The sequence below is a fragment of the Larus michahellis genome, chromosome 6 (genome assembly GCF_964199755.1).
Source record: "Larus michahellis chromosome 6, bLarMic1.1, whole genome shotgun sequence".
Lineage (NCBI taxonomy): Eukaryota > Metazoa > Chordata > Aves > Charadriiformes > Laridae > Larus > Larus michahellis.
Window position 1 is genome coordinate 12,559,897 of NC_133901.1, and position 25,089 is coordinate 12,584,985.

Below are 25,089 nucleotides of genomic sequence, written 5' to 3' on the forward strand. Positions count from 1 at the left end.
AGGCCTTTGTGTTTGGGCTAAAACAACAATGGGGGTAGGAGTCCAGTTTGGACCTGCAGCCACTGGGGGGGGTGGGGTGGGGGGGTGGGGGGTGTTGAATTTCGTGTTGCCTGCAGATGCTTCCTAGTGTGGTGTGATTGCAAGTAGTAAAATATAAACAGGTTTCATGCCCTTTGCAAATGTCTGATACTTGAGTCCATATTGTCTGTGAAGGCCTGGCTCCTGACTTGGTGAATGGGGGGAAAAATAAGAACAGCTTTTACAGTGTTCCACATTATCATCATGTTGAAATTACTCCTTGAGTTTCCTTCTCAGCATCTGAGATGGTCATCAAGAGGAATACGTTTCTGTTCTTCCTTGAGGACCCACGCTGGGCAGAGCTTTGGTCAGCTGGAAGTTGCGTCGGGGTGGTCTCTTGGTTGATTAAACAGTGCCAATTGCTGCTGTTAATTGCTCTGCCTACTTGGTGAGTAGTCATTCCTTCAGGGAGCCTTTGCTTTTGTATTGTTCAGTGGCTGCTAGTTGATTATCTGAGCTTCAAGTGTTTTGGGTTTGACCCATAAAATCACTCCTGACTGTGTTTTTTCCAGTTGCTTACCCTGATTTCTAAAGGCTGCTGGTGAGTGCTTTCAGGGAGATAAACTTAGTTCTTTAATTTGTGTCTACCAGTTATTTAATTTGGATTGTTGGGACTCTAGCACTTTACAGTAGGACTCATTTGTGTTTCTACAAACTCATTAGGCTTCCGAGCCATTTCCTTTGGATTAAGAATCTCTCTTCAGGAGTTGCTTTTGCCTTCCCTTTCACAAGTTATGTGTTGACCGTCATCGTGTGCCTTTCTGTGCAGACCTGGAGAGCAAGGTGCTTTACGAAGTGTGCTTGGTTTGTGGGGATTTTTTGTACACCAGAGATGCTTCTTGTCCTGATGCCAACACTGGCGAGCAGCCAGTGCTGGCAAATGGCAAAAATTTGCTTCAAGTAGATTGACTCAATGGCTCAGGCTGCTCCTGTGTTTCTTCCCCATGGGAAACAGATTCCCATCATTCTACTCAAATGGTTCTTAATCACCTTAGAAACGCAAGCTCTTGCGTAATTCCTGCTGCTATTACACTTTAATTTATTTAAGGGAAGTATCCCACAGGTTTCTTTAGGCCCAGAAGAGTCTGGAACAAAAACCGCTCCATCCTGTCAGGAGATGTCCTCACCTCTCTTCTGCTGGAGGAGGGGGCAGTGCTAGGAGAGCTGCAGCAAGCCCTGAAGTCTGGGCAATCGCAAAGGCTGTTAAGCTGAGCAGTGTTAATGGACTTCTTGAACAAGGCTGGCAGTACAGTAGAGTCTTGATTAGTGTGTCCAGACGTGTCTCCTCGCCACCCTGCTGATCACCTGGGGTGCTACTCTTCTGGACAGGCAATTTGACATAACTACAGTTAGTCATCACAGCCACGCACCCAAGCTCTTGCAGATGGTTTATTCAAGTTCTCCTCTGCTTCAAGCTGTTGGTTGAGATGACAGATCTCGGCATCCCCTCTCACATGCTGTGTTTCTCATTCTACCTGCTGTGTAGATGTGCCGTAGCTGGGACAGCCATAACTCACTGTTCTTTGCTTTGAGGTACTGTGTGCTGGTCGGGATGGGTCTGTACAGGAGTGGCAGAGCTTCATAACCCGCTCTCTGGGTGATGTGCATGGTCTCACCTTTCACCTGCTTTCAGCTGGCGGTGTGTTGAGTCCTCTCTTCTCCAGCCTGGCCCGTGGCCCCTCTGCAGAACTGGTGAGACTGACATTGTAGTACTGACCCTTCACAGGCTGCTGTCCTTGAGGGTGGTCCCGGAGAGCCGTAGGGAGCACATACACAGGGTAATTCAGATGGATTTTTTTAATCGGTGGGTTTGGATTGTAGTAGAAAATGCAGGTTTGCACCACTAATGCTAACAAACCCTGGTTTCCGGATGAATGTAGTCCAGTGCTTTTCTCTACCAGCATCACTTTCTTTGGGAAGCTTTTCAGTGCTTGATACGTTCTGGGAGCCGAACGAACCACTGATGCTGGCTGTCTTGAAATGTAATAACATCCTCTACAGTGAAAGGGTGTTTTTTTTATTTTTGTCTTACCATTGCATTATGTGTTACATATATGGTTTGGCTCTTCTTGAAATTCACATTGATGTAGGATGTTTCACTGATTGTTGCTACGCTGAAACCTCTTGCCTGAATCGTGCCCTTGCTGATCAGGGTGCCAGTAGGATATGGGAAAGGTTATCTCTTCCCAAATAAACACAAGATGACTTTGCAGGAGGAAGCACATAAACGTTTGCTTACTTTGCTCGCAATCTCCGTCTGCCTTTGCCATTGCGGAGGTTAAAAGGTAATATTAAGAGGAAGTTAGGGCTCCTGGGTGATAGCAATATAGTTACCCATTACTGCTTACAAACTTTGGGTGCTTCAGGGGAAGAAATGACAAAGTTGTGTGCCACATGCAGGAAAGGCAGTCTTCTCATGTGGAAAGAAACAGCTATTTTAGTACAACGGAATAGTTTCAGTGTTGCCCACGTAAAGATACTGTTCATCAGCAAACACAAAAATCAACTGTATTTGCCACCTTCTTTCAGAAGCAATGCATTTGTGAAATAGAAATACACATCTTACCAATTTATTTATGAATTTCCTTCTTGTCTTTATTTTCTATTTAAAGAACTGCCTTTAAACGTTGAAATGTCTGAAGAATTAAATACCAATTGCAAGTATTCTGCCAAAAAAAAATTACTCGAGTTGTTGGGTGAAGAAGAACACTTATTATTTTAAAATACTTGAGTGTCCTGTGGTCAAGATAATGGTTGCAGTGTGCTTCGTGCTTCAGCTTCTGTTGAGTTCTTACATGGACAGGCATTTCTTGTTTCAATACCAAAGGACGCATTTGCTGGTAGGCAGTATCACCTTCACAGTGTCAGGGCAGTCTTGAAAATTGAGGATAGGGATCACCCGCTACAAATCCACAGTTACCGGGGTTGCTCAGTTATAATGCATTTCAGTTGAGAGCTGCATATTTTTGTGCAACGTAAGGTTGGTATGAAAATATGTTGGTATCTTGGTATGAAAAATAGACATGTGTCTGTGAAGAAACATGTGCTGAGGATTGAACTTTGCCCTGCCAAGTTGAAGGAAATTTTTGCTGTAGATTAACAATGGGTGTTTTATTTTCTAGTTCAGTGAGCAGAAGGAGCGCTGGGGTCTGGCTCGGGGTGGGAGCCGTGGCCATGCCTGGAGAGCAGTCATTCGGCAGGAGGCATCTAGCTAGTGTCTGACTGTCGCAGGAAGGACTTGAGGGCAGGATTTGAATGAGGGTTGCTCCAGAGACACTTTGGGTATATGAGTTTCACTTCAGTGATGACAGTATCTAAAATAAACACTTCTGTATGATCCCACGTGCAGCCCTGGGAACACCCCGATGGCTCGGAGACTGGATGAAACAAGAAGACACATCTTTGTAGTGATCCGAAATAGAGATGTGTACAGGCATGACTTCCTTTTATTGCAGAAATCCATGGGTTACTTGGGGTTTTTTGCTGCTAAATAATTTATTGTTTAAACTTACACATCTATTGAGTTACAGTAAATAAATTATTGCCTGCCTTTTATCTTGCTGTTTGTGGGATGTTAAGGTAATTTCAAGGTGACTTGCAGACAACAAGGCGTTCTGTTGTGATGGGTACAACTGTGTCGAAACAGTTCATACAGCGCTACTGGGCCACTTGGGCAGCATCCCTGCAAGATGCATGTGGCTACCCAAGAGGAGGAATCCCTTAAGATTTTATTTTGCTTGTTTGACACGAATATACACAATGTTGGTGTGGGAAAGACCTGTTTCTGTGGCTGATGGTGGGAGTCAGTGTGCTTTGTGTTGGGTAACTTGGCGGTTGCTGGTCTGTGTTTTACAACCTGCCACCTCTGACTTTCCTTTTTAATTCCTATTTTTGCCCTGTTTCAGGGGGTTAAAAAAAGCCCCTCAGTTTTTTGGGGGTCAGTTGTCAACGTTAAATGTTTTTTTTTTTCCTCATCTATGCTTTTCAATGGAGTCATATACTTTCTAAGAGATACCATCATTGCTCAGTTTTGGAGTACAGGACCAGCTCCCTTAATTGCCAACCAAGTGTCCCTGGTATGTTAATTTGCTGCCTGCCAAGTCGAAGCGGCTCACCCGAGTGGTTGGCAGTGGTGGTGAGCTCTGTTGGAAAAGTAGCTGGGAATGGGAAGGAGCAGGCTGGAGGTGTGCGATGGGGGAGAGGAGCTGGGTGAAGGGGAAGCTGAGGCTGAGCATGTCCCCTGTGTGCCTCAGCTGCGCTTGTACTGGGAGGAGATGCTACCTACCACCCCCAGAAAAATCCACCTCGAGATGTGTCCTGGTGTGATCTTGCAGCAGAACGTTGCTGTGGTCTTGATCGTTTATGTTGTTCCCTTTGCTTGCCTGTGCCTAGATACCTGGGAGGTCCCGTTTGAGGAGATCTCGGAGCTGCAGTGGCTGGGCAGCGGCGCGCAGGGAGCCGTCTTCCTCGGCAAATTCCGGGCGGAGGAGGTGGCCATCAAGAAAGTGAGAGATCAGAACGAAACGGATATCAAGCACTTGCGGAAACTCAAACATCCTAACATCATTGCGTTCAAGTAGGTTGTGAAACTTGTTAGAAACATACCTTTATCCAGGGAAGAGCCATTCACATGTGTATCCTGGCCAAATTTTTAAAATCCAGGGACTAAGCTGTCTGTAGGACAAAATGGGTGGTCGTCCTTCTCAAGTTGTCGCGCATTCTTGGAAAAACCAAGCCATTCCCACCCAATGCTGCCGCTTTGCCTGCAGGCTCACAAAATGCCTGTGGTGAACCCTACAAATCTGCAGGTGTGGAAGTTGAAGGAAACCCACCCCGGTCATCAGTGAGGCTCCTCCTGAGCAAAGCATGTAGGAAACATTCACCTTCCTGTTCAGTAAGGCGGAATTAGCAGAGGCTTGCCCAGGGGAGTAAAGAGGCTACTCTCCCACCACTTGATTGCCACCTTTGAGAGTTGCTCTGGGACTTTTACTCTCCTGATCCTCACTATCTGTGTGTTTTCTTTGACAGGGGAGTTTGCACTCAAGCCCCGTGCTACTGTATCATCATGGAGTACTGTGCACATGGCCAGCTCTACGAAGTCCTGCGAGCAGGGCGGAAAGTCACCCCTCGGCTGCTTGTGGATTGGTCCACAGGGATTGCAAGTGGGATGAATTATCTGCACCTTCACAAAATCATCCATCGAGACCTCAAGTCACCAAAGTGAGTCTCTGGCTACTTAAACATCCTCCAGTTGTGGTTGTCTTTTTGTTTTCTTGAGGAATAGTTTAAAGCTAGGTCAAAATCCCTTTTTTTTTTTTTTTCAACTTTGACTCAAAACTAATGACAGCGAAACTAATGGGACTTGTTGGCACTCCCCTCCTGTGCTGCAATGTAACAAGACTGGAAATTCTTCCAGTGTCTGACATGATAAATAGCAGTCAGAAAGTATTTCTAATGATTTGATGACGTCTGGCCCTCTTTGAAAGTAGGATATTCTGTTGTCTTCTGCTTTTTTATTTTTCCTTCTTATTTGTTCTTTTGTTATTTCCCTGGTTTTCTGGAATGCGTCTTTCTCATTTCTCTGCTGCTTTCTGACTAATGCTCTCTGGCTGTTTATATTCTTATTCCCGAGATGTTTATCACTTTTTTAGCCTATGACATTACTGTGATAGTGCATTAAGATAATACTTTTAGGTGGTTTACAGCACAGTTCAAGGTACAGCTTTACTAAAATTTTGAAACGTCCCCAGATATAGTGGATCTTTAGTGACTTGTTAATTTGCAATATTATCAAGATTGATTTTTGACTTGTAGCATTTAGAAATGCATTTGCGGCACAAAAGCACCCCAAAGAGAGAGAGTGCTTTTGTTGGTGAAAATGTGTAATCTTTTTTTCTTGTACTACAGTTGTGAACAGCATGGCCTCGTCCACTGTTTGTGTTGATTAAGAAGGGATTTCCTCCCAGTGGCTGTTGTGGTACAAGAAAAATGGCAAAACGCTGATTTTTTTTTTTTTTTTTCCCCCCCCCCCCCCTCCAGTGTTTTAGTTACACACACAGATGCAGTAAAAATTTCAGATTTTGGTACATCTAAAGAACTCAGTGATAAAAGTACCAAAATGTCTTTTGCGGGAACTGTGGCTTGGATGGCCCCAGAGGTGATACGCAATGAGCCCGTCTCTGAAAAGGTGGATATCTGGTGAGTAGTGTTAATGTTTAAGTATCTTCACCTTCTGTCTAGCCACTTGGTTTCCCAGCACTTCACATGTTCAGTGCTCTTTTCTCATTCTAGGCACGGGGATGGTTTGTTCTGTGGTGGACTATTTCTTTCTCCATCTGCCAGTGCCCAGAACTTTGTTATGAACCGTGGGCTATAATAGAAAGAGAAATGACATAAGCGTGTAAAAGCTGTGTGTTGCGATCTGAAGGTACCTAATGAGGCTTGGTGCGGACTATCTGTGTCTTGCAGTAAGCAAATGCAGCGATTCAGGTCAGAGCTTTCTTCCACTCCGGGTCCTCAGAGTCCCCCTCAGCAACTTCTGCAGCCAAGGTATTTTCCACCTGCTTTCTGCACTCTTCAGGGCCACGCTCGAGCTGTAGGAGGCCTCTACTCTGCTGGATTGAAGGGTCCAACCAGCTTTTGTTTTCTGCAGACTGGGTTTGGCTGTTACGTGTACAGCCACGGGATTATAGTCCAGTGGATCTAACCCCAGATCCACGAGGGAGGAAAGCAGGATACATTGTAAGAGTTTTGAACACTTATTTCCATCTCATGTGAAATGTACGCTGGGCCCAAAGGAACACAAGGAAGAAGGCAGAGCCTTGGTGCTCCTTTGGAATGCCTCTCCACAGGTTTCAGGGTCCTCAAGGGAGCCGCATCCCTGATTTTGCCTTGTTATTTCTGCATATTAAATGTCAGGAGCCAGGATAAATGCCCTTCCCCCTGCTTTACAGCCAGGATGAATTTTCCTTCTTGTGGTTTTTCAGCTTCAAATGCTGTCACCTCCCTTCCGCAGCGTGAAGCTGCAGGTCAGAACTGCGGGGGGTTTGTAGTGCGAGGGGAGTCAGACAGCAGCCTGCTGCTCCTGTTTTGGCTTGGAGCTGGGTCATGACTTTAAGTCAAGATTTCCTGTAGGGAAAGGGAAAGTCTCGTATCGTGAGGTCTATGGCTGCTCCTGTGCCTGCAGTGTCTCACATGTTCATTTTGCGTGGCTGTAGCAGGCCGTAGCATAGCCAGCTCTTCTGGGAGGAAACACTTGGATTGTTTTGGAAAGAAAATACTCTCACAATTTGTCTCCTGAGCTCCTCCCTTTGAATCACAGGTTCACAAGGGGGAGTGGTCCTGGATTTCCACCCTCAGCTTTCTGTCCTTTAGAGTGGCTTAGGTTCAGGAACGTTGTGTGGAGCATCATCTCCAGTAAAAACCAGCTGCTCGTTCTGCCGAGGACTGTGGGCGCTCCTTTACTCCTTTCCTCTTTGGTGCAAACCTAAAGATGCCTTTGGTGCCCGCTCCTCTTCAGCCCACTGCAGTGGGGATTGCTCAGACTCCTCCTTGACATCCGTTCCTCCCCCAAGATGAGTAAAAGCAATGTTCATGCATGCTGACAACAAATGAGAACAGTTCCTAAGCAGCTTATATGTCTGCTCTCTCTCATCTTTAACAGTGTGCTTAAAAAAAAAAATAAAATCTATAATCTTATAAGGAGTCTTGAAAATCCTTTGTCAGTTCTTAATCATAACAAAGCTGAAACAAGATGGGATTTCCTGGTAGTTTGTCCAACCACCTGGATCCCTGCTTTCCTGCAGCCTGCGGAAAAAATTTTGAGAGGAAAGAATGTTCAAACGCTGCTTGGTTTTTGTTTTTTGTTCCCCCCCCCCCCCCGGCCCCTGCCATGATTTGAAGCCAATGGGCTTTGAAAGCACAACATCTTTCACGTGAAGTTTTCTTTCCTGACTGATGGTTGTTTAGACCTGGGCAGTTTGTCCCTTAGATGTTCTTCTGTACTTAATAAAAGCAACTTGATACTAGTCCAAGCCAGAAAGATGCTCCTCACTTTTCACCTGGCTTGCCTGGACAGCTTGGCAGCGTCGGTGTCCCACGGATGGACAGGGCGTGCAAGTAAGGTGAGACGTCTGGGTTTGAAACTGAGATGGTTGTACCTCCCCTCGTATCGCAGCCTGGTTGTTCGCGTGTAGTAAGAGTGGTGTTGATTCTCGGCAGCGTTTTGTTTTCCTCTGTATTGACTGGTTTGTTATTTCTTTGGTGTTTTACTGGGGGAAGACTGTAAATAAATAACTGTTTGCTTTTTATAAGTTAAGGTTTTGGTCCTTCCTGGTCATTTCACTAAGGAAGAGAAGCAAAGTGAGTTTTCCCACCTATATCTTTCGGTCCTTGTAGTAGGAGGTTCTTTTCCAGGCAAAGTTCTCTAATTTTTTCTTTCCTTTGCCTTCCTTTCTTCAACACAAAAGGAATATCAGATGAGACTGCATGTGCTTTTGGTACTGACGCTTACGCGTGTTGCATTTGTTTCTTATTTCTATGCTGCAGTAATTGTAGTGATGAATCTCAAACCTATGAAACTCTCACCTAAGAGTACATGCAACTGCAGAGGGAGCTTTTGGCTAGAGAAAAAAATAATAAATGAAATGTAAAAAAAGCCCCCCAAAACACAGTCTTTGTTCTGTTGTCTCTAAGACGCTGTCTGTCCTGTAGACTTTGACTGTTCTTATGGGTAAGAACAGATCATCTACTATGTCAGAAAAGCTAACTTTCCTCTTCATTCAACAGGACTAGGATTTCATCTATATAGAAAAGCTTCTAATATGTTTTCAGGATTTTTAAAATCTCACAAAGAAACAGCAAAGGGTGGGTGAAAACCAGCGTGGCTTGGTGTTCAGCCCAGTGCTGGGGCAGAGGTGGAAGAGTTATCTCATATATGAAATAGCTATTCTTGGTTAAAAACTAGTATGTGAAGACTGTTGCACCAACTTACGGTTTCAGATCAGACATATTTGACAAAAACAGTGATTTATTGTTTTTTTCTTTTTTTTTCCCCAAGCTTCAGATGTTTCTGTTAAATTGAATTCACACAGAAGTTTTTCTCCTGGTTTATTTCTTCCATCAGGTCGTTTGGGGTAGTTTTGTGGGAGCTTCTTACAGGAGAGATTCCCTACAAGGACGTGGACTCTTCGGCCATCATTTGGGGAGTGGGCAGTAACAGCCTGCACCTTCCTGTCCCTTCCACATGCCCAGATGGCTTCAAAATCCTCATGAAGCAGACCTGGTAAGAGCCTGAATCCTGCACACACCTAGGGCTGGCTCCCTGCTCTTGCCAGATACCCAGTAAAACTGATGAAACCAGAGTCAGGGCGGGAGTGTTGAGCCCAGAGCAGAGGGCTCTGAAATCCTCTCATGCTTGTCAAGAGAGCAATAAGTTTTAACATTTTAGATTCTCCTTCCTTGTGGCAGCAGGCCCGGGCTTCAGGAGGACATTTGGAGCTTAGAAGAAGCAGGAAGGGACCTGTCTGGCTTTCTGGGTGGACGGGGCAGGGGGGGAGCAGGCAGGCTGTTGACACGGGCTAGTGAGGGGGGAGCAGTTGAACAGGAGAGAAGTCGGGGAGTGGAGCTTGATGGGAGCCCCAGCAGGTTGACAGTTACCCGTGTGTCCCTCTGTGGGAAGAGTAAAGGAGATGGAAGGAAAGCAGGGGTAATATTTCTTGAGGCTGGCTCTAGAGTGAGAGGAAATGATTTTTCACTCTGAAACCCTCTTGTAAGTGACTGGCTTTTGAACTGGACAAAGAGAAATTTGAGCTTTTTGTATGAAACCAGGATTTTACAGATACAGAGAGGGAAAACCATAGAATCATAGAATTGTTAGGGTTGGAAGGGACCTTAAAGATCATCTAGTTCCAACCCCCCTGCCATGGGCAGGGACACCTCCCACTAGATCAGGTTGCTCAGAGCCCCGTCCAGCCTGTCCTTGAACCCCTCCAGGGATGGGGCTTCCACCACCTCTCTGGGCAACCTGTTCCAGTGTCTCACCACCCTCATGGTGAAGAACTTCTTCCTAATGTCCAGTCTGAATCGTCCCATCTCTAGTTTTAATCCATTCCCTCTAGTCCTACCATTACCCAACATCCTGAAAAGTCCCTCCCCAGCTTTCTTTTAGGCCCCCTTAAGATACTGGTAGGCCACTATAAGGTGTCCTCGGAGCCTTCTTTTCTCCAGGCTGAACAGCCCCAACTCTCTCAGTCTGTCCTCATAGGAGAGGTGCTCCAGCCCTCTGATCATCCTCGTGGCCCTTCTCTGGACACATTCCAGCACGTCCATATCTCTCTTGTAGTAGGGGCTCCAGAATTGGATGCAGTACCCCAGGTGGTGTCTCACAAGAGTGGAGTAGAGGGGCAGAATCACCTCCCTCGACCTGCTGGCCACGCTTCTCCTGATGCAGCCCAGGATATGATTGGCTTTCTGGGCTGCTAGTGCACACTGACGGCTCATGTGGAGCCTCTCGTCCACCAGCACCCCCAAGTCCTTTTCTTCAAGGGCTGCTCTCAAGCCGGTTGCTGCCCAGCCTATATCGGTGCTTGGGATTGCCCTGACCCAGATGGAGGACCTTGCACTTGGTCTCGTTGAACTTCATGAGGTTGGCATGGGCCCACCTCTGCAGTTTCCTCCACATGCCACATTAGAGTTGAAATTCTTTGTCTTGGTTATGCATTAATGCTTTGTCTTTGTAATAATGACAGAGAGTGTAAGTGCTCTTCCAGCATTTTCCCACTCGGTGTGTTTTGCCGGCCGTCCTCCTGATGGCACAAAGGGCAAAACAGGCCAGAGCATCTGCGGATCTTTTCAAGTGGCTGTTTACCCCCCTGACCTGAGCTGCAGCAGGTTGTGCTGTGGCAGTATGTGTGCGGAGACGTGCTCTGCTTTGCTGTGCCCCTACGTAGGCATGGCTGGAAGAGGCAGGAAGCAGTTTTGTGCTGCTCTGAACACCCAGTACATACACTTGTATCCCCACCTAGTGGAAGCAGGGGGTTTGTAGGGGAGAGGTGGCTGGAGAAGCTGCGGCTTGTCCTGAACATTGCATCCATGCAGGAAGTCTGCTGGGTTCTGGCCTGCAGCTCGAGTGCCAGTCTCTTTTTCTCAAAGATACACATGTTTCTGTACTTAAATGTGATCTTAGAGACGTTCAGTGCATTACAATTCTGTGTAGGCTCAGGCAGGTACTATGTGGCAATATAGATACGTTTGGTGTTTATAGGCACGGTGTTTTGTTGAATGTAAATTATCATTTCTACTACATCAAATATTCCCGTTATAAAAATTGGAAATTAACGGGATAATGAACTGAGATCTGTTTCTTCTTGAGAAACAGGTTAGCAACAGTTTCAGTTAGTATCCTACCTCTCACTTTGTAATCACATTTTCCTATTTTAAATGGTTTTCTTCTCGTCGTTTCTTCAGACTAGATCATCACAGATGAAAAACTGATTAAAAAACAAGTCTAGCACAATAAATTTATACTCAGCAAAAGAGAAAACCAGAAAAGCTCCTTTGCTCTAACCTGTCAGCTACACGATTCAGAGAATAAGTTCCAGTGAGAAGCCCTTTCAGAAGGGTAGGAGAAGCTAGCAATGTTAACCTCATCTCATGCTTGGCTATTTGTCTGTTTTGCTCCAGGCAGAGCAAGCCCCGGAATCGTCCCTCCTTCCGGCAGACACTGATGCACCTGGATATCGCATCTGCTGACGTGCTGGCTACTCCTCAGGAAACCTATTTCAAATCACAGGTAACCGCAAAATGGCTGTAGCCCACGAGTACTAGAGTTAGCTCCAAGGATAAGCGTATACAAGCTGTTAGAGGGCAGCGAAGGGACTCTGAGACTTTCAGGGGAGATCTGAAAGTACATTCTTAGAGATTCCCCTGAGTCACACCCACCGAGCTATTGTCTGCTCCCAAGGAGGGAATGAGAATGAAACCTGGCCTCCAGTATAGAGGATCTATAGAGTGTTGGGGCATATGTGAGGAAGTGGGGACATTTATTAAAGCTGCAAGAACCAGAGCCTCAAGGGGCAAATAGAGTTAGTATCACCCTAGTGACAGTCATCATTGTCATGAATATAGGTTTCCAAATCGTAAGCCTTTCTGTTTACTTTGAGTGCCAAAAGGGAAGAAAATGTTGTCTTAGGACAAAAAGAGTTTCAGGAATTTTTAAAAATATTTTTTAGAAAATGCAGATATGTCTTGTGCTCTAACTGGAGCACAAAATTGGAAATACCATTTGAAAATGCTGAAACTAACCGTGCTGCAATATAGTTACCCAAAATAATTCAGCTAACAGAAACATGTATTCAACCCAAACCTGTAATTTTCTGCAGACACAAAGAATGTTGCCCAAGAGTTTTTCTTTGGTGCAACCAGGGATCCTAATGCTTTGTAAATACCTGAAAGTAAATTGCTTCCCTAGGCTGAATGGAGAGAAGAAGTGAAGAAACATTTTGAGAAAATTAAAAGTGAAGGAACTTGTATCCACCGGCTAGATGAAGAATTGATTCGTCGTCGACGAGAAGAGCTGAGGTCTGTTGACAGTCTTTTATGTTTACTGCTCACTTTTCCCATCCAGCCTTCTCTGCTCCAGCTGAACGAGCCTGGCTCCCTCAGCTTCTCTCCACAGGGCATGTGCTCCAGCCCCTGGCTGTTTTCATGCTTCTGTTGTACTGAGGATCCCAAACCAGGACTCAGTATTCCTGGTGGCATAAATTCAGGCAGCCTAAATTCCTTGTGAGTGCAGAAAGTGAAGTTGCCACAGGCCCCCCCTAGGCCTTGGGCACTGCCTGGCTGAGGGAAAGCTAGAGAGAGAGAAAGAGTGGAAACTGTCCCAGCTCTCGGGCGCTATGAACAGTTTGCTCCAGGAAAGAGGGGCAAAGGCTTGTGTGTTTACCAGGGAATATTTCTGCCTGAGTTTGTGATAACAGCACTGAAGCAGGTACATCCGTCCCAGTGGAAAACGCATCTTGCAGTTTACTGTGAGCTTTCTCTGCCCTGATGCTTTCTTTGCATTAGTTATTTCCAGAGAAGTGAACATGCTCCCGGCCTGCTGGAAGTGAACGCACTATTAGTCCACCGAAATTAATTTTGAACACTAGACCAACTTAAAAATGAAAGCAGAATGTTTAAGAAAGGGAAGGGTTCTCTTCTGTGATACCAATTTGCAAATATAGTTATGACAGAGAGACATAAAACAGCAAGTAGCAGTTCTGTGGCCCACCTGAGAAAGCAAAGGAAACTTTGTTCAGCCAGTTTGGTGTGGTTGTTGATGAGGCTTCCCTAGCCCTAGGGAGCTTTTGATGGTCACATCTTTCAGCTGTGGTTCAAGAGGTCTTCTGCAAATGTACTGCAGCTGTAGGGGCATATTGCTTGTTATGAAACACAAACAGATGACTTCTTCGGCTGTTTCTTTACAAGCTGACTTAACCTGTGCAAGCTCTGTGCAAACAAGATGATCAGGGCTTGGCCAAAGGGCTTGCGGATGTGTGTGAGGCATCCACAGCTTCTCTAGTGAGATGCATTGCCACTCTTTCAAGACTGTTAAACGCTTTCTAAATCATATCATGATTCATTGCCGTATCAAGCTCTTAATTATCATTGACTGTTAGCTCTATCTGGGGTTAAGTGCAACACAGCTGGCAAAGTTGACTTTTAGAAGGCCTCTTCCTAAAGCCACCTGCACTTTTCCTTATTCTCCTCTCTTGGTCCGTGGACATCAGATTTTGGAATAATGACTTCTCTGTTTTTCAGACATGCATTGGATATCCGTGAACACTATGAGAGGAAGCTGGAGCGAGCCAATAACTTATACATGGAGCTCAGCGCTATTATGCTGCAGCTGGAGGTCCGTGAGAAGGAGCTCATAAAGTACGTATCTCTGGGCATTATGGCATGCCATGCACGTGGCAATATGCATACAGGAGAGAAAAAACAGCGTGTTGTTTCTAAACTGCACAGTGGTACTTGTAGATTTAGTGTCCCCTGACAGAATTCCAGGGTAAAGAACGAGCTGGCAAGCAGAGGGAGGCCCCTTAAGAGCAGATTACTGCGGACCACTTAGTGCACATATCTTTACCCAGTGTTTACTGACTGGGAGAAAGGCACCTTTCCCATTTGGCGTTGGCATCCTTTGACCCCTTTGTAAAGAGAAAAAGCAGTGCTGTTTCTGGACTCTGCGCCAGGGCCCTGTTCCAACTGCCTGGTCTCTGCAGAGACAATTTTGAAAATGTCTGTGTCCTTTCCCAGAACAGCACGTTGTGTTGCACCCGGCCATAGCTGAGAAACAGGCACGCAGTGTGCTCCCAGTGGAACTGTGCTTCTGTCCAGCAGGAGCTGCAGTTGGATAAAGAGAGAACTGATCTGTTTGGTTTTTTTCTTCCCCAATATTTCAGGAGGGAACAAGCGGTGGAAAAGAAATACCCTGGGACTTACAAACGCCACCCAGTCAGACCAATAATCCACCCCAATACAGTGGAGAAGCTGATGAAGAGGAAAGGGGTCTCACATAAACCAGGCAGCCAGACTAAACGGTAAGAAGTAACAACCCAGTTCCATGCCAGGAACCAGTGGTAGATCCCCACTGGGATGAGCAGGCAGATGACTTCCCTTGGAGTCTGATGACAACACAAGGGAGCCAAAGGCGTGTTCACTCTTGGGCCTGGTCTGATCCTCAGAACCACAATTGTCTAATTATATTACGGTAAAAGGAATGAATTCTGCCATCCCTTCTACCTGGGCAGCTCTCTGGAACGATTTGGTCCATGTGTTTTTTATCCCAGATGATGGTACTTTGACAGGAGGTATCCGATGTGTTGTCTCAAATTCCTTACCGTCCAAGCAGAGAGCAGTTAGGTCATCCTTGACTTGAATGGTAATAAGCAGGGTGAGGGATTGTGGAAATTAGCTAGTCCTCAGGGAGGATGGATTCCCTGTTGAGGAATTAAATTGGGATTTGAGATTTGGGAATTCGTGCTGTCCTTTCAGCTATTGCTCTTCTGCGTGACTTTCAGAAAGTGAGATTATTTTTTTTTTTCAGGGGAACTGACTATTTTATTCTTCCCTTTTCTGGGATTTCCAGGAGTTAGAGAGTCCTGATTAACAGTGAATAATTACTTCTGAATTAACATCCACATGCACTTCTGAAATGAGCAGGCTGATAGCCATCAGCAGATTGAGACGGTTTTGTACTGAGCGTTGTATATGCACGTAGCGAGAGACATGCCCTACACCAAGGTCTTAGGAGGGAGCTATTTTGGGAGCCGAACATCAAAATAAGAGCGGAAAAAGAAGAGCATGTGGCAGCTATTGGAAAAAGCAGCAAGAAAGGGGTGTAGAGCATGATGGGCTGAACGGAAAGGACATTGAGTGGAGAGAATCAAAAGAAACTAAATGCAGAAGTCAAACAGCTGAAAGGGAGGGAAGCCTGTAGGTTTTAGAAAGCAGAGTGTGCTTATGGCTACAGCTGCCTCTTCATCCTGGCTCTGAGCCGATGTCACTTCTTAGTTTGTGGTTTAATGTGTACCTTCTGTCTCTCAGGCCAGATCTACTGAAGTCAGAGGGCATACCCAGCACAGAAGCAGCATCCAATGGCTCACCAGTCTCAGGAAGTCCCAAAATGTCAACACTGAGTGGCAAAAGTCGCTACCGCAGTAAGCCACGTCACCGCCGAGGGAACAGCAAAGGCAGCTACAATGATTTTGCAGGGATCTTGAAAAACCAGCCAGTGCAAGATGATGCACCCCCACCTCCACCTCATAATCATTCTCATCATCCCGGCCTCCCGCAGCAGCCTGGCCACAGCCATCCCCATGGCCATCACTCACGGCTTCATGCCCATGGACAAGATATTGCCAACTGCGCAAACAACTTAAGGTACTTTGGCCCTGCAGCAGCGCTGCGGAGCCCTCTCAGTAACCACGCGCAAAGGCGGATGTCCGGTTCCAGCCCCGATCTCATCTCCGCTGCCATGGAAGCAGATTGCCGAAGGAATCTGGAGAGCAAAGAAAGCAAAGCTGATCATTGGGAGTGTTGTAAAACAGATCCATATAATTCCTGTCTTCAGTGCAGGGAAGAGGACAGTGGTCAGGTACAGATGTCATCAGTTGAAACAGGGATGAGCCGTTCTCAGTCACCAACATCTTCCCTGTACGAAAACGCGCAGTTCATTGAGAAGATGGAGGAAGAGGGCTTCAGCAACTGTAAGTCAGCGTCTGCCCTAGGCACTCCCCAGCACGCGGCTTCCTCAGTGCTGCCTTGCAAAGCAAGACCCCTTCAAAAGGTAAGGACAAAGGATAGTGGTTTGAAAAAAAACCCAAAGCGTGCTCCTCTTTTCCCTCTCCACCAAAAGCAGGTGTGTAGCGTAGGCTAATGTCTGGATATGGGATAGTAGCAAAGCCGTGTTTCCCACGCACATAGCAGTAGAGTTACATGTACAACTTTACCTTAAAGAAGTGATGCCTATCTGAACTTTGCTTTGTGATCTGGATGCACTTTTAAAGTCAATTTCATTGAGAAGTGCTGTAGGCGTATCAGAGTGTATTGCAAATCATGAAGGTTGTCAAATGTGGTTTTGATAAGGCCTAGTTCTCTTGTTATTTGCAATTTAGCCAGCTTTTGTTTGAGCTGAGATTTGGTCTGCTGAATTTCTGTTGTTAAAACAGTCTAAATGCTTTCAAACCCTTCTCAAAACAAAGGAAGGGGTAAATGCATTCTTTTGGTGATGTTAAATATCATGTACCAATTTCACTGAGGATCTGTAGCACTTATGTGCCTTGGAACAGAAATTTGACGTTTGCCAAGGTCTTTTGCTGTACCTGACAGAAACTGCCCCCCTTTGACCAAAAGTCATAGTTCTCCTGTATTTTGTGAAGATTTTGCAAGAGTCAAAAAGACGTTACAGCACAGTTGTACAGAAATGGAGTTGTTCTTTATTCCTCCTGCTTCCATCCAAGTGGTGAGAGAAGTAGGAACCAGTCTGAGTGGAGTTCAAAGAGCAGGAAAACTGGGCCTGGGTGGGTGGAAAAGTGAAGGAAAAGAGGATGAATACCAGACCAAGAGTGTGGTTTGGGCCCGGAATGAAGGAAGGAGGAGAACCTCGTATTACAAGGGGATGGGATGAGACAGTGTGGACCAGGTGTTGTCAGTTTAGATAGCATAGGAGGAGGCTGTAAAAAGAACAAGAGCGCAGTGGGTAGATTTGGATGGGAAAAGGAGAATAAATCACTCTGTGCTCACTGAAGTAGATAACGAAACAAAACTTGAGTTTTCTAGTTGGTGAAACCCGCCAGAAAAGGCTGCATCATCCCCCATCCTGCTTTTTGGTGGGCTTGTATAGAAAAGGGTCAAAGCCGTAAAGCCAAGAGTGCCAGATCAGCTTAATAATTTATGTGGATTTCAGTGTGACACTAATTACTTGATTTGCTTCTGTAAAAATCTGGAACGTTATGTACTCAGTGGCTGCTAAATTACTCCAGTGTATTTCAAAGTCAATCACTTCATATTCAGAAATGGCAACATTAAGACTGCCTGAAATAATCTCCTGGTAAGAAAATGTCTGAGTCAGTTTTCACTGATATGCAGGTTATTTTCTTGCCTAGATCGTTGCAGCCCATTGACACAGTGACTTTGTGCTGGAGGGCCAAGGGGCAGCTGTGTAGTTGCAAGTTTGTTCTTTCACGACCGTGATACCATTCTTGTCCTTGTTTTCTGCCAGAGCGGTGATGACTCCTCAGAAGAAGAAGAGGGCGAAGTAGACAGTGAAGTGGAGTTTCCTCGTAGACAAAGGTAAAAGGTGAATTTACTCTAATCTCTCTTTGGTGGGACAAAACTCAGGAGAACTGTCACGGCAGCTGCACACCAGCATAGAAACTGTGGAAGGTCCTGGCAAAAGAACAGAATCACATTCAGTGTGTCCCGTCTGCCTTCGGTTGATCCTTCGTGTTCGCTCACTGTTCTCAGCCTGCTCTGAGATGTTTTCTCCAGCACAGCTTTTCTGCTGAAGGCTGTTTGTAGCACAACTCGACCACACTTGATAACATTATTCAGCCTATAAAAAATAAGCTGCTGCATCTGTTTCACCAGAATCAGCCTTATTGGGTGTTGGGACCCTTTGTGGACTCTTTCAAAGGTCATATATTAACTGTTGCTGCAGTGGGGCTGACGCCAGCATCTTTGTAGTGGAATTCAAATAGGATTGAAGAGGCAGGTGATAATATGGCACATCAAATTTCATGGTGTCGCCTGTAAAATAAGACTGAGGGGGTGTTCCTCCCTAAGCCTGTGTCAGAGCGGGCTTTACAGTCCCGTGGAAAGAGATCATGGAATCGGTGCCATAGCTTTATGAAAGCAGCTGCTTGAAGTGCAGAAGTGATCCAATGGGCAAATAGGCTAAGGGTTGTTAGGAAAGGCTGTTAGGAAAGCTTCTCTGCTGTTGTATACGTCCACGGTGCACCTGCAGCTTGAATCCTACACGCCACCTTCATTGCCACAGCTTGAAGACCACAGTAGAATTCGAAAACGTGGTGCAAAGCGTGACAGGAATGGTTAGAGTTGGTTTCTGTGGAAGAGATTAAATCCATGAGAAATCTTTGTCTAGCAGGAGGAGAAGCGGTACTGGAGGTGCATGAAATTGTGAGTTATGTGGAGAAAATGGAGAAGGAATGATTACTCACATTCGTGTTAGGGACGCCTAGTGAAGCAAACGGGGTTTAAAATGAACAAAAGGAAATGCTTTTTCCATCCGAAACATTTTTGGATGGTGGAGCTCATTGTCAAGGTATGCTGTGGAAATCAAAACATAAACAAGTGTTAAATTTATGGTGTATAGATCCATGAGTGGCTGTTAAGCGCTGTATGATCTGGGCTTGATCTTCAGCTCAGAATTCTAGTCTGCTGAATGGTACAAACCAGGAAGACGTGCCAGGAGAAAGAAGGCTCTGTCTGCACACCCTGTTCTCATACTTCTCCTGGATTATTTCTTCCTGCTTAGGGTTGGAGACACAAACACTGGCCTAGAGATGAGTTTTCTGACTCATACAGTTCTTGTGTGGTTGTTGATTCTTCTGTGACTTACTAACTTGGAAGACAAATTGCCTTTCCTGAATTCAATGTGATGACCTGTTGTGGGTCTCCTGGCACGTTCAGTCAACTGATACTTTGTGCCATTACTGTTGAATCCTGGCATGAGGCAATTTCCACATTCGAGTAACCGTGAGCTTATTTTTTGAGCGCACATACCTAAATTCTAGCCTGGCTGTTGAGATCACTGCCAGGTGGTGCAGATATTCCCAGCTGAATTAACTTGAACCCTACAGTATGGCCTTTCTCTAGGAATAAGGACTGTTAAAGAAAAATATGCTCCAGGGCAGATCAGCTAATATGGACGTGCAGAAGACAAGATGAAACAAGAACAGATGAATTTAAAGATGCAGCTCTTGAACTAAATCATTCAAAAGGTGGTAGGTTTCCATAGCTCCAGGATGCAAAAGGCAGCCCAACACTTTGCAGAGCTCTTGCTGCCAGCCTTGCAGATCAGTTATGACTCAGATGGAGATGTGTTCTTAAGGTGGGAAGATGCTCTTGGAGAGCTGATGTGAAGATCTTTCTAGGGCTAGGAACTGTTTTGCTCAAAGCCATTTTTGGAAGGATCAAGCCCGTAGCCCAGTGTGGAGAAGCAACCAGCGTTGTGTGCACTGTGCCTGAGCGGTATCTGCTAAGGAGAACAGGATTGAGCAGCCTGGGCAGCCTGTTACAGTGAGCGAACCCTTTTCTTCTTGTGCCAGAGGTGCCAGTTAAAAGTACAGGTCCAAAAATCCGCTCTGTGTTGCACACTTCAGACAGGAAGATGAGAGTTTTGCTGGGCCAACCTGCGTAAGGATGTAGCAGCCACTCTGCGTTCACTGCGCTACTGATGTTGTGGGGGTTTTGGTTGTGATAGGTGTCTCGAAAGCAAGCTGCCTGGTGCCCTAGCTAGCTGTCAGAAACAGAGTTCCTGGTGCTCAAACTCTTAACGCCATGCTGGCTCGCCGGCTCGTTCTTACCCCATGCAGTGAGAGCATAAGCAGATACCTGTCTGCTTTGAGAAGCCATAGCTTTTCTAGCTGGCACTGGGCTCTTGGGGACAGGCTCACCCAGGGCTGAGTGGGCTCCAGAAGTCAAGGCCAGTTGTAGCAGAGTAGCCAAAATTTCTTTTCCTCTGCAGTCAGAGGCACTGTGCTACAAGCTGAACTACTCTCCTGGTTTGCAGACCTCACCGCTGCATTAGTAGCTGCCAGTCCTACTCAACCTTCAGCTCGGAGAACTTCTCTGTGTCAGATGGAGAGGAGGGGAACACAAGCGACCATTCGAACAGCCCAGATGAGCTGGCCACCAAGCTAGAAGATGAGCTGGCTGAGAAGCTGGAGGACATGTTGTCCCAGACTCCAGAGATCCCCATTGAAATCTCCACCCAGTCTGATGGGCTTTCAGACAAAGAGTGCGCTGTGCGGAGAGTCAAGACTCAGATGTCTCTGGGCAAACTTTGTGCGGATGAGCACAGCTGCGAGGTGAGTTTTAAGTTCAGCAATCCTCTCTTCTTTTGATTGAGTTTAAAAAAAAATAACGTTATGGAAAGGAATCCAAGGGCCAGAAAGTTGGATGAGTGCCTAGGAAATGCTGCGGTAGATGTACTACAGCAAAGCGACTGCTTAAATACCCACTCTGTCTCCTGCTTGGCCAGATGAGCAGACGGGGGAAAGTAGCACAAACAAAGCTAAACATAATTTGCTGGTCAGGGTGAGTGTGATATTGGGAGGCCATTGGATTTGCAGTTGCATTAAGTGGGATAAAAAATAGCACGTAAAGTAGATAACGAAATGGAAGGGTTATAAGCTGCCTCAGACTGACCCATTGGCAGCCTTTCTGACAAAGCTAGAATGATTTTCTCCCTTTTACTGTCTTTCACGCGTTTGGGAGGGGCAGGGCAGAGCCTGCTGCACCATCTTCTCATAACTCCGTCTGTGGTTGGTGCTGCTCTGACCAGATGTTTTTCTGCTGGCCCCTCTTTGCGGGGAGACAGGCGACCTTTGGTAGCGTGCTTGTGTGTTGTTGCTGTCTCCTGTGTGCCGCTAGCCACCCCTTCTTTGCCTGTCTGCTGTTAGAGATGAGCATGGTGTGGCTGATCTGCAGTGCAGGAATGGTGCTCAAGTCTTCCCCTTTTCCTTTTGCTTTGCAGAACCCAGCACAGTTTGGAGAATCAGACTGTGACTCTTCTGAAGGGGAGTGTTCTGATGCCACGGTCAGGACCAATAAGCCCTGCAGCTCTGCTACTTGGTAATACAGATCTCCCCCAAAGCTTCCTGGTACTGGCATTTTGATTTCCCTGAGATTCCACTTCATTCCCCTTCATCACACTTTACAGGAAGAGAAGATGCTTCTCCTTCCCACCCCAGGAGTGATTTGCAATAACCCGAATCTTTGGAAAATGTCCAAATGAAATTAATTCTCTTTGAGCATTTCAATCAAGAATGGCAGGGATGTATTTTATTGAATAATCTAGTTACTGTAACATGGATATTTATTTTTTTGACATTTTAACACTTTTTACTGTAAAGAGTGGATTGTATTTATAGACACACAGACTTGTTGCAAAAAAAAAAAAAAAAAAGTTCAGAAAGCAAGCACATTACGGAGGAACATCCTGGGAGTCCTGCCTGGACAGCTTTGTGTACAGACACGGGGGGATTCTCTTGCTGCTTTCACAGGGGACCAGGCCTCGTGGCCCTGAAGATTGGAGAACAGATCAAGAAAACTAAACCACTCAGTCTTAGCAAATGAAGAAGCATAAAAAGACCTTACTGTAGGGTAACCTGTGAACAAAGCGTATTCAGTATAACCAGCTGGGTCATTTTTAATCAGAAGGTGTACATGTTCCTGGAGAAAATTGGTACCAAGGTGCTAACATCCAGGGTCTTCTGAGTCGATACATCCCCAGGAATGTAATAGTGGGTTTTATTTTAAGGATTTTTAGTTTCTTTTTTTAATCAGCGTTTTGTTGTGAGATCCTGCAAATGTATTCTAACCTCGTCCTCTCGAGAATTGGTATAAGAGCACTTCTTAACATCGTCCTTGCTTCACTCTGGCAGCGTCGATCTCCAGTTGAGCAGGGAAACCTCTTTCAGATGCAGTGTGCCATTTCCCAGTTTACTTCCTCCTCTTACCTCCTGTCTGTTTCAGTCAGTCAAAGAAATCAATCAAATCAGTGTTGGAAAAGCAAGAACTCGCAAAGTGTGGAAAGCACATTCTGCAGAGCCCCAATGCTCTTCTGGGGAGGAAACTGGAGATGCCAGTACTGGACTCGGAGCAGCAGTCTCTCACCCGCAGCAGCGTCGATAACCAGCAGAGAGCTGTGTGTTGAGGGGGAAGACTGGGAATCGCTGGCCTAGATAAGAGCATCAGCCCTGCTCTGTCTCCTTACTCACTGTACATTCTGGAAAGCGTGAACAGCTGCCTGCCCTTCATGTCAGGCTTTGTGCAAAACGGGTTGCACGGGGAATCGTGACGGTGGCTGTGGCACAGCTGTGTCTCGGGGGTGCCCTGGCGCCTCTCTTTCTCCTTCAAGCTGAAACTCTGCAGGTGCAAGCGAGGATAGTACTCGTACACGACAGGCCAAGGCATTGGCAGATGAGAAAAATTTGTTTTCTGATAGAACTCATAGTGCCTTCCCTTCAAACACTACTCTTCTAAATCACTATTTAAAGAGAACAAAATGATAGAGCACGTTCCCTATTCCTTTCCTCCCCGCCCCGCCCTTAGTTGATGTCCCCCTGCGAGAGCTTTCCCTCTGCCCTTCCTGGCGTGCTGGCGGGCGCTGGGTGCTGCTCTGCAGCCTGGCACACCAGCCTGAGGCGAACGGCAGGAATGGCCCATGGACAGGTACTTCTGTTGCTTTGTTTGTTTACATTTTATGTTAAAAATATTGGTTTGAATTTTAACTGTGGTAATTTATAGCCTCATGGCAAAATGAAGGAAAATGTCTTACTTATACAGAGAGCAGTATTGTATGAGTTAAATTATCCCATATTTTTAAATTTTTGTAGCTGGACTACACACAGATCTTAAGTTATGATGTTATTTTATTATTTATTATCATTTCTGTAGATCAGAAGGTTGGCTTCACCGCTAGCACAATTGTAATCTGTTTGTGTGATGTTACCTTCTCCCTGCTTGCTGGGGGTGGGACGGGAGACGCGCTGGTCTCAGCGGCTGTCAGCAGTTGCCACCCCCTCGTGACTTCCGAGGATGCTGTTAGACCGGTGGAGAGAACCTGCCAGGGCCGGTCCAAGAGGGATGGATGCAGTCAGCCCCGTGGGCCCTGTGACATTCCTCCTGGTTGATGCTGCGATTTGGTCACATTGCCGGTAGAGTTTGCAGCCTCTCAGCTGGTGGGGAATGGTGGTCACAAAGTGAATAACCATCCCCACATCCCCTGGCAAGAGTACCCAAAAGGACAAGCGGAGAGGAGGGCAACTGCTCTGGGCAGCAGGTATGAGATTGGGGTGGCCAGCAGTGGATCCACATGGTGGATCACCCCTGCGGGACCAAACAGGCTGCTGGAGAGGGAGCGACCAGCTCCCCCCGGCTGCAGCAGCAATACTTAGCTCTGGGTGGAGGCAGAATGCTGTTGGCAGTGAAGCTCTTTTTCCTGGCTTGTTTCTTGTTTCCTCTCTCTTCCCATCCCTCATTTCTCTTCCCAAACGTTCTCAGTCTCTCGGCCAGCGGCAGGAGGAGGTGGCAGGGACAAAGATGGCTTTGCCTTTGCGGTGTGAGAGGGGTTTTGGTGTGGAAGAGGCGGTGCAGGTGGTTACGCTGGAGGCCGGGCTGCAGGAATTTAGCAGTGGAGAACTGTGTGCACGTAACATACGTGCATAAAGAGGAAGACTAAACTGAAGAGAGGTTGAGAACTAGCACCAAGTATCCCCCACACCAGAGGATGCCAGGCCTTGCGCCCCTCAGAGACTCCGCTGCTCTGATCTGGCAGGTTTCCCGAGCTCCCGCAGGCAGGGCCGTTTGCTGCCCGCTGGCAGTGCCATGTCAGCCCGGGCCATGGCCCTGCAGTGTCCACTGCCTGTGAGCAGCACTGGCGTCCTCGGGCAACCCTACACCAACAGGCCCTCGCAGTCTCCCTAACAAAATGATCCCAGAGGGGTTTTGGTAGCTGTGGTCGTTGCTTAGAGCTCCTCCACCATGCGATGAAGCTCCTCCGGGCTTGCAGAGAAGTGCAGAAACTTTGACGTGTGGGATTTTGGGACCCTTCTGGGCCGGCTGTCCTGGGTGTGTGCTGATTCCTCCCTGGGGCCGCGCCGGCCCATTCTGCAGCCTGGAAAAGCAGAGCTGAACCCTTCGGGTCGCCTGCTGCCACACTTAGCTCTAGTTTCTTTACACTTACAGTCCAGCATCGCTCCTCCAAACTGCTGCCTACTGCAGCGTCCCTCTGGGACTGCCACTAGGGCTGTCCCCCTTGCCTAAAGGCGTCACCCCGTACCCGTGGAGATGTAATGCCAGCCTCCCCCTGCACACACCGCTCCTGCCCTCGGCTGCCTGCGGGCAGGGGTGGCTGGGCAGCCCTCTGCCTTCCTGGGATGGTTGCGGTCAGTTCTGCAGGAGGCGATACAGGTGTTTTCTGTAGTGAAACCTCCCCAGGATTGCAAACGGATGTGATCTCTGCGTTGCTGTATGGGCCCCTCCGCTGCGGTTCCTCGCACTTTCTCTCCTAGCAAGGTACGGGGCTGGGAGGCGTCTATCGGCCTGCTTCCTCCCTACAGTAACACCGCGTTTGCAGGACAGGAGTAAACCGTGGGTTCCCTTTTCAGCATCCCGACTACCCTGATCCAGTTCTCATGGCTGCTGACAGCTCCTGAACGCTAGCCTAGATTTTCTCCCAGAGCTGAATGTTGCCTTCCCCACTGTCGTGTTAAGTAACCATTT

The 25,089-nt window shown here is 46.8% G+C and overlaps 1 protein-coding gene across 4 annotated transcripts in view; it reads left to right on the top strand.

The window, feature by feature from the left end:
- The window catches only part of MAP3K13 (mitogen-activated protein kinase kinase kinase 13), a 78,464-nt gene extending 56,713 nt beyond the window's left edge, over nucleotides 1–21,751 (top strand). For 2 of the 4 annotated variants that reach the window (XM_074592627.1, XM_074592626.1), the window contains 13 exons: nucleotides 4,471–4,654; nucleotides 5,107–5,298; nucleotides 6,118–6,276; nucleotides 9,203–9,361; nucleotides 11,761–11,869; nucleotides 12,548–12,657; nucleotides 13,879–13,995; nucleotides 14,520–14,657; nucleotides 15,664–16,405; nucleotides 17,840–17,910; nucleotides 20,372–20,669; nucleotides 21,338–21,435; nucleotides 21,524–21,751. In XM_074592627.1, coding sequence (XP_074448728.1) covers nucleotides 4,471–4,654; nucleotides 5,107–5,298; nucleotides 6,118–6,276; nucleotides 9,203–9,361; nucleotides 11,761–11,869; nucleotides 12,548–12,657; nucleotides 13,879–13,995; nucleotides 14,520–14,657; nucleotides 15,664–16,405; nucleotides 17,840–17,910; nucleotides 20,372–20,669; nucleotides 21,338–21,435; nucleotides 21,524–21,560 — 2,414 coding nt within the window. In that variant the 3' untranslated portion in view covers nucleotides 21,561–21,751. Of the gene's footprint in view, nucleotides 1–4,470; nucleotides 4,655–5,106; nucleotides 5,299–6,117; nucleotides 6,277–9,202; nucleotides 9,362–11,760; nucleotides 11,870–12,547; nucleotides 12,658–13,878; nucleotides 13,996–14,519; nucleotides 14,658–15,663; nucleotides 16,406–17,839; nucleotides 17,911–20,371; nucleotides 20,670–21,337 lie in introns of all 4 variants that reach the window. The other 2 variants (XM_074592628.1, XM_074592630.1) reach the window with 2 other exon arrangements.
- The last annotated feature ends 3,338 nt before the right edge of the window (nucleotides 21,752–25,089 follow it).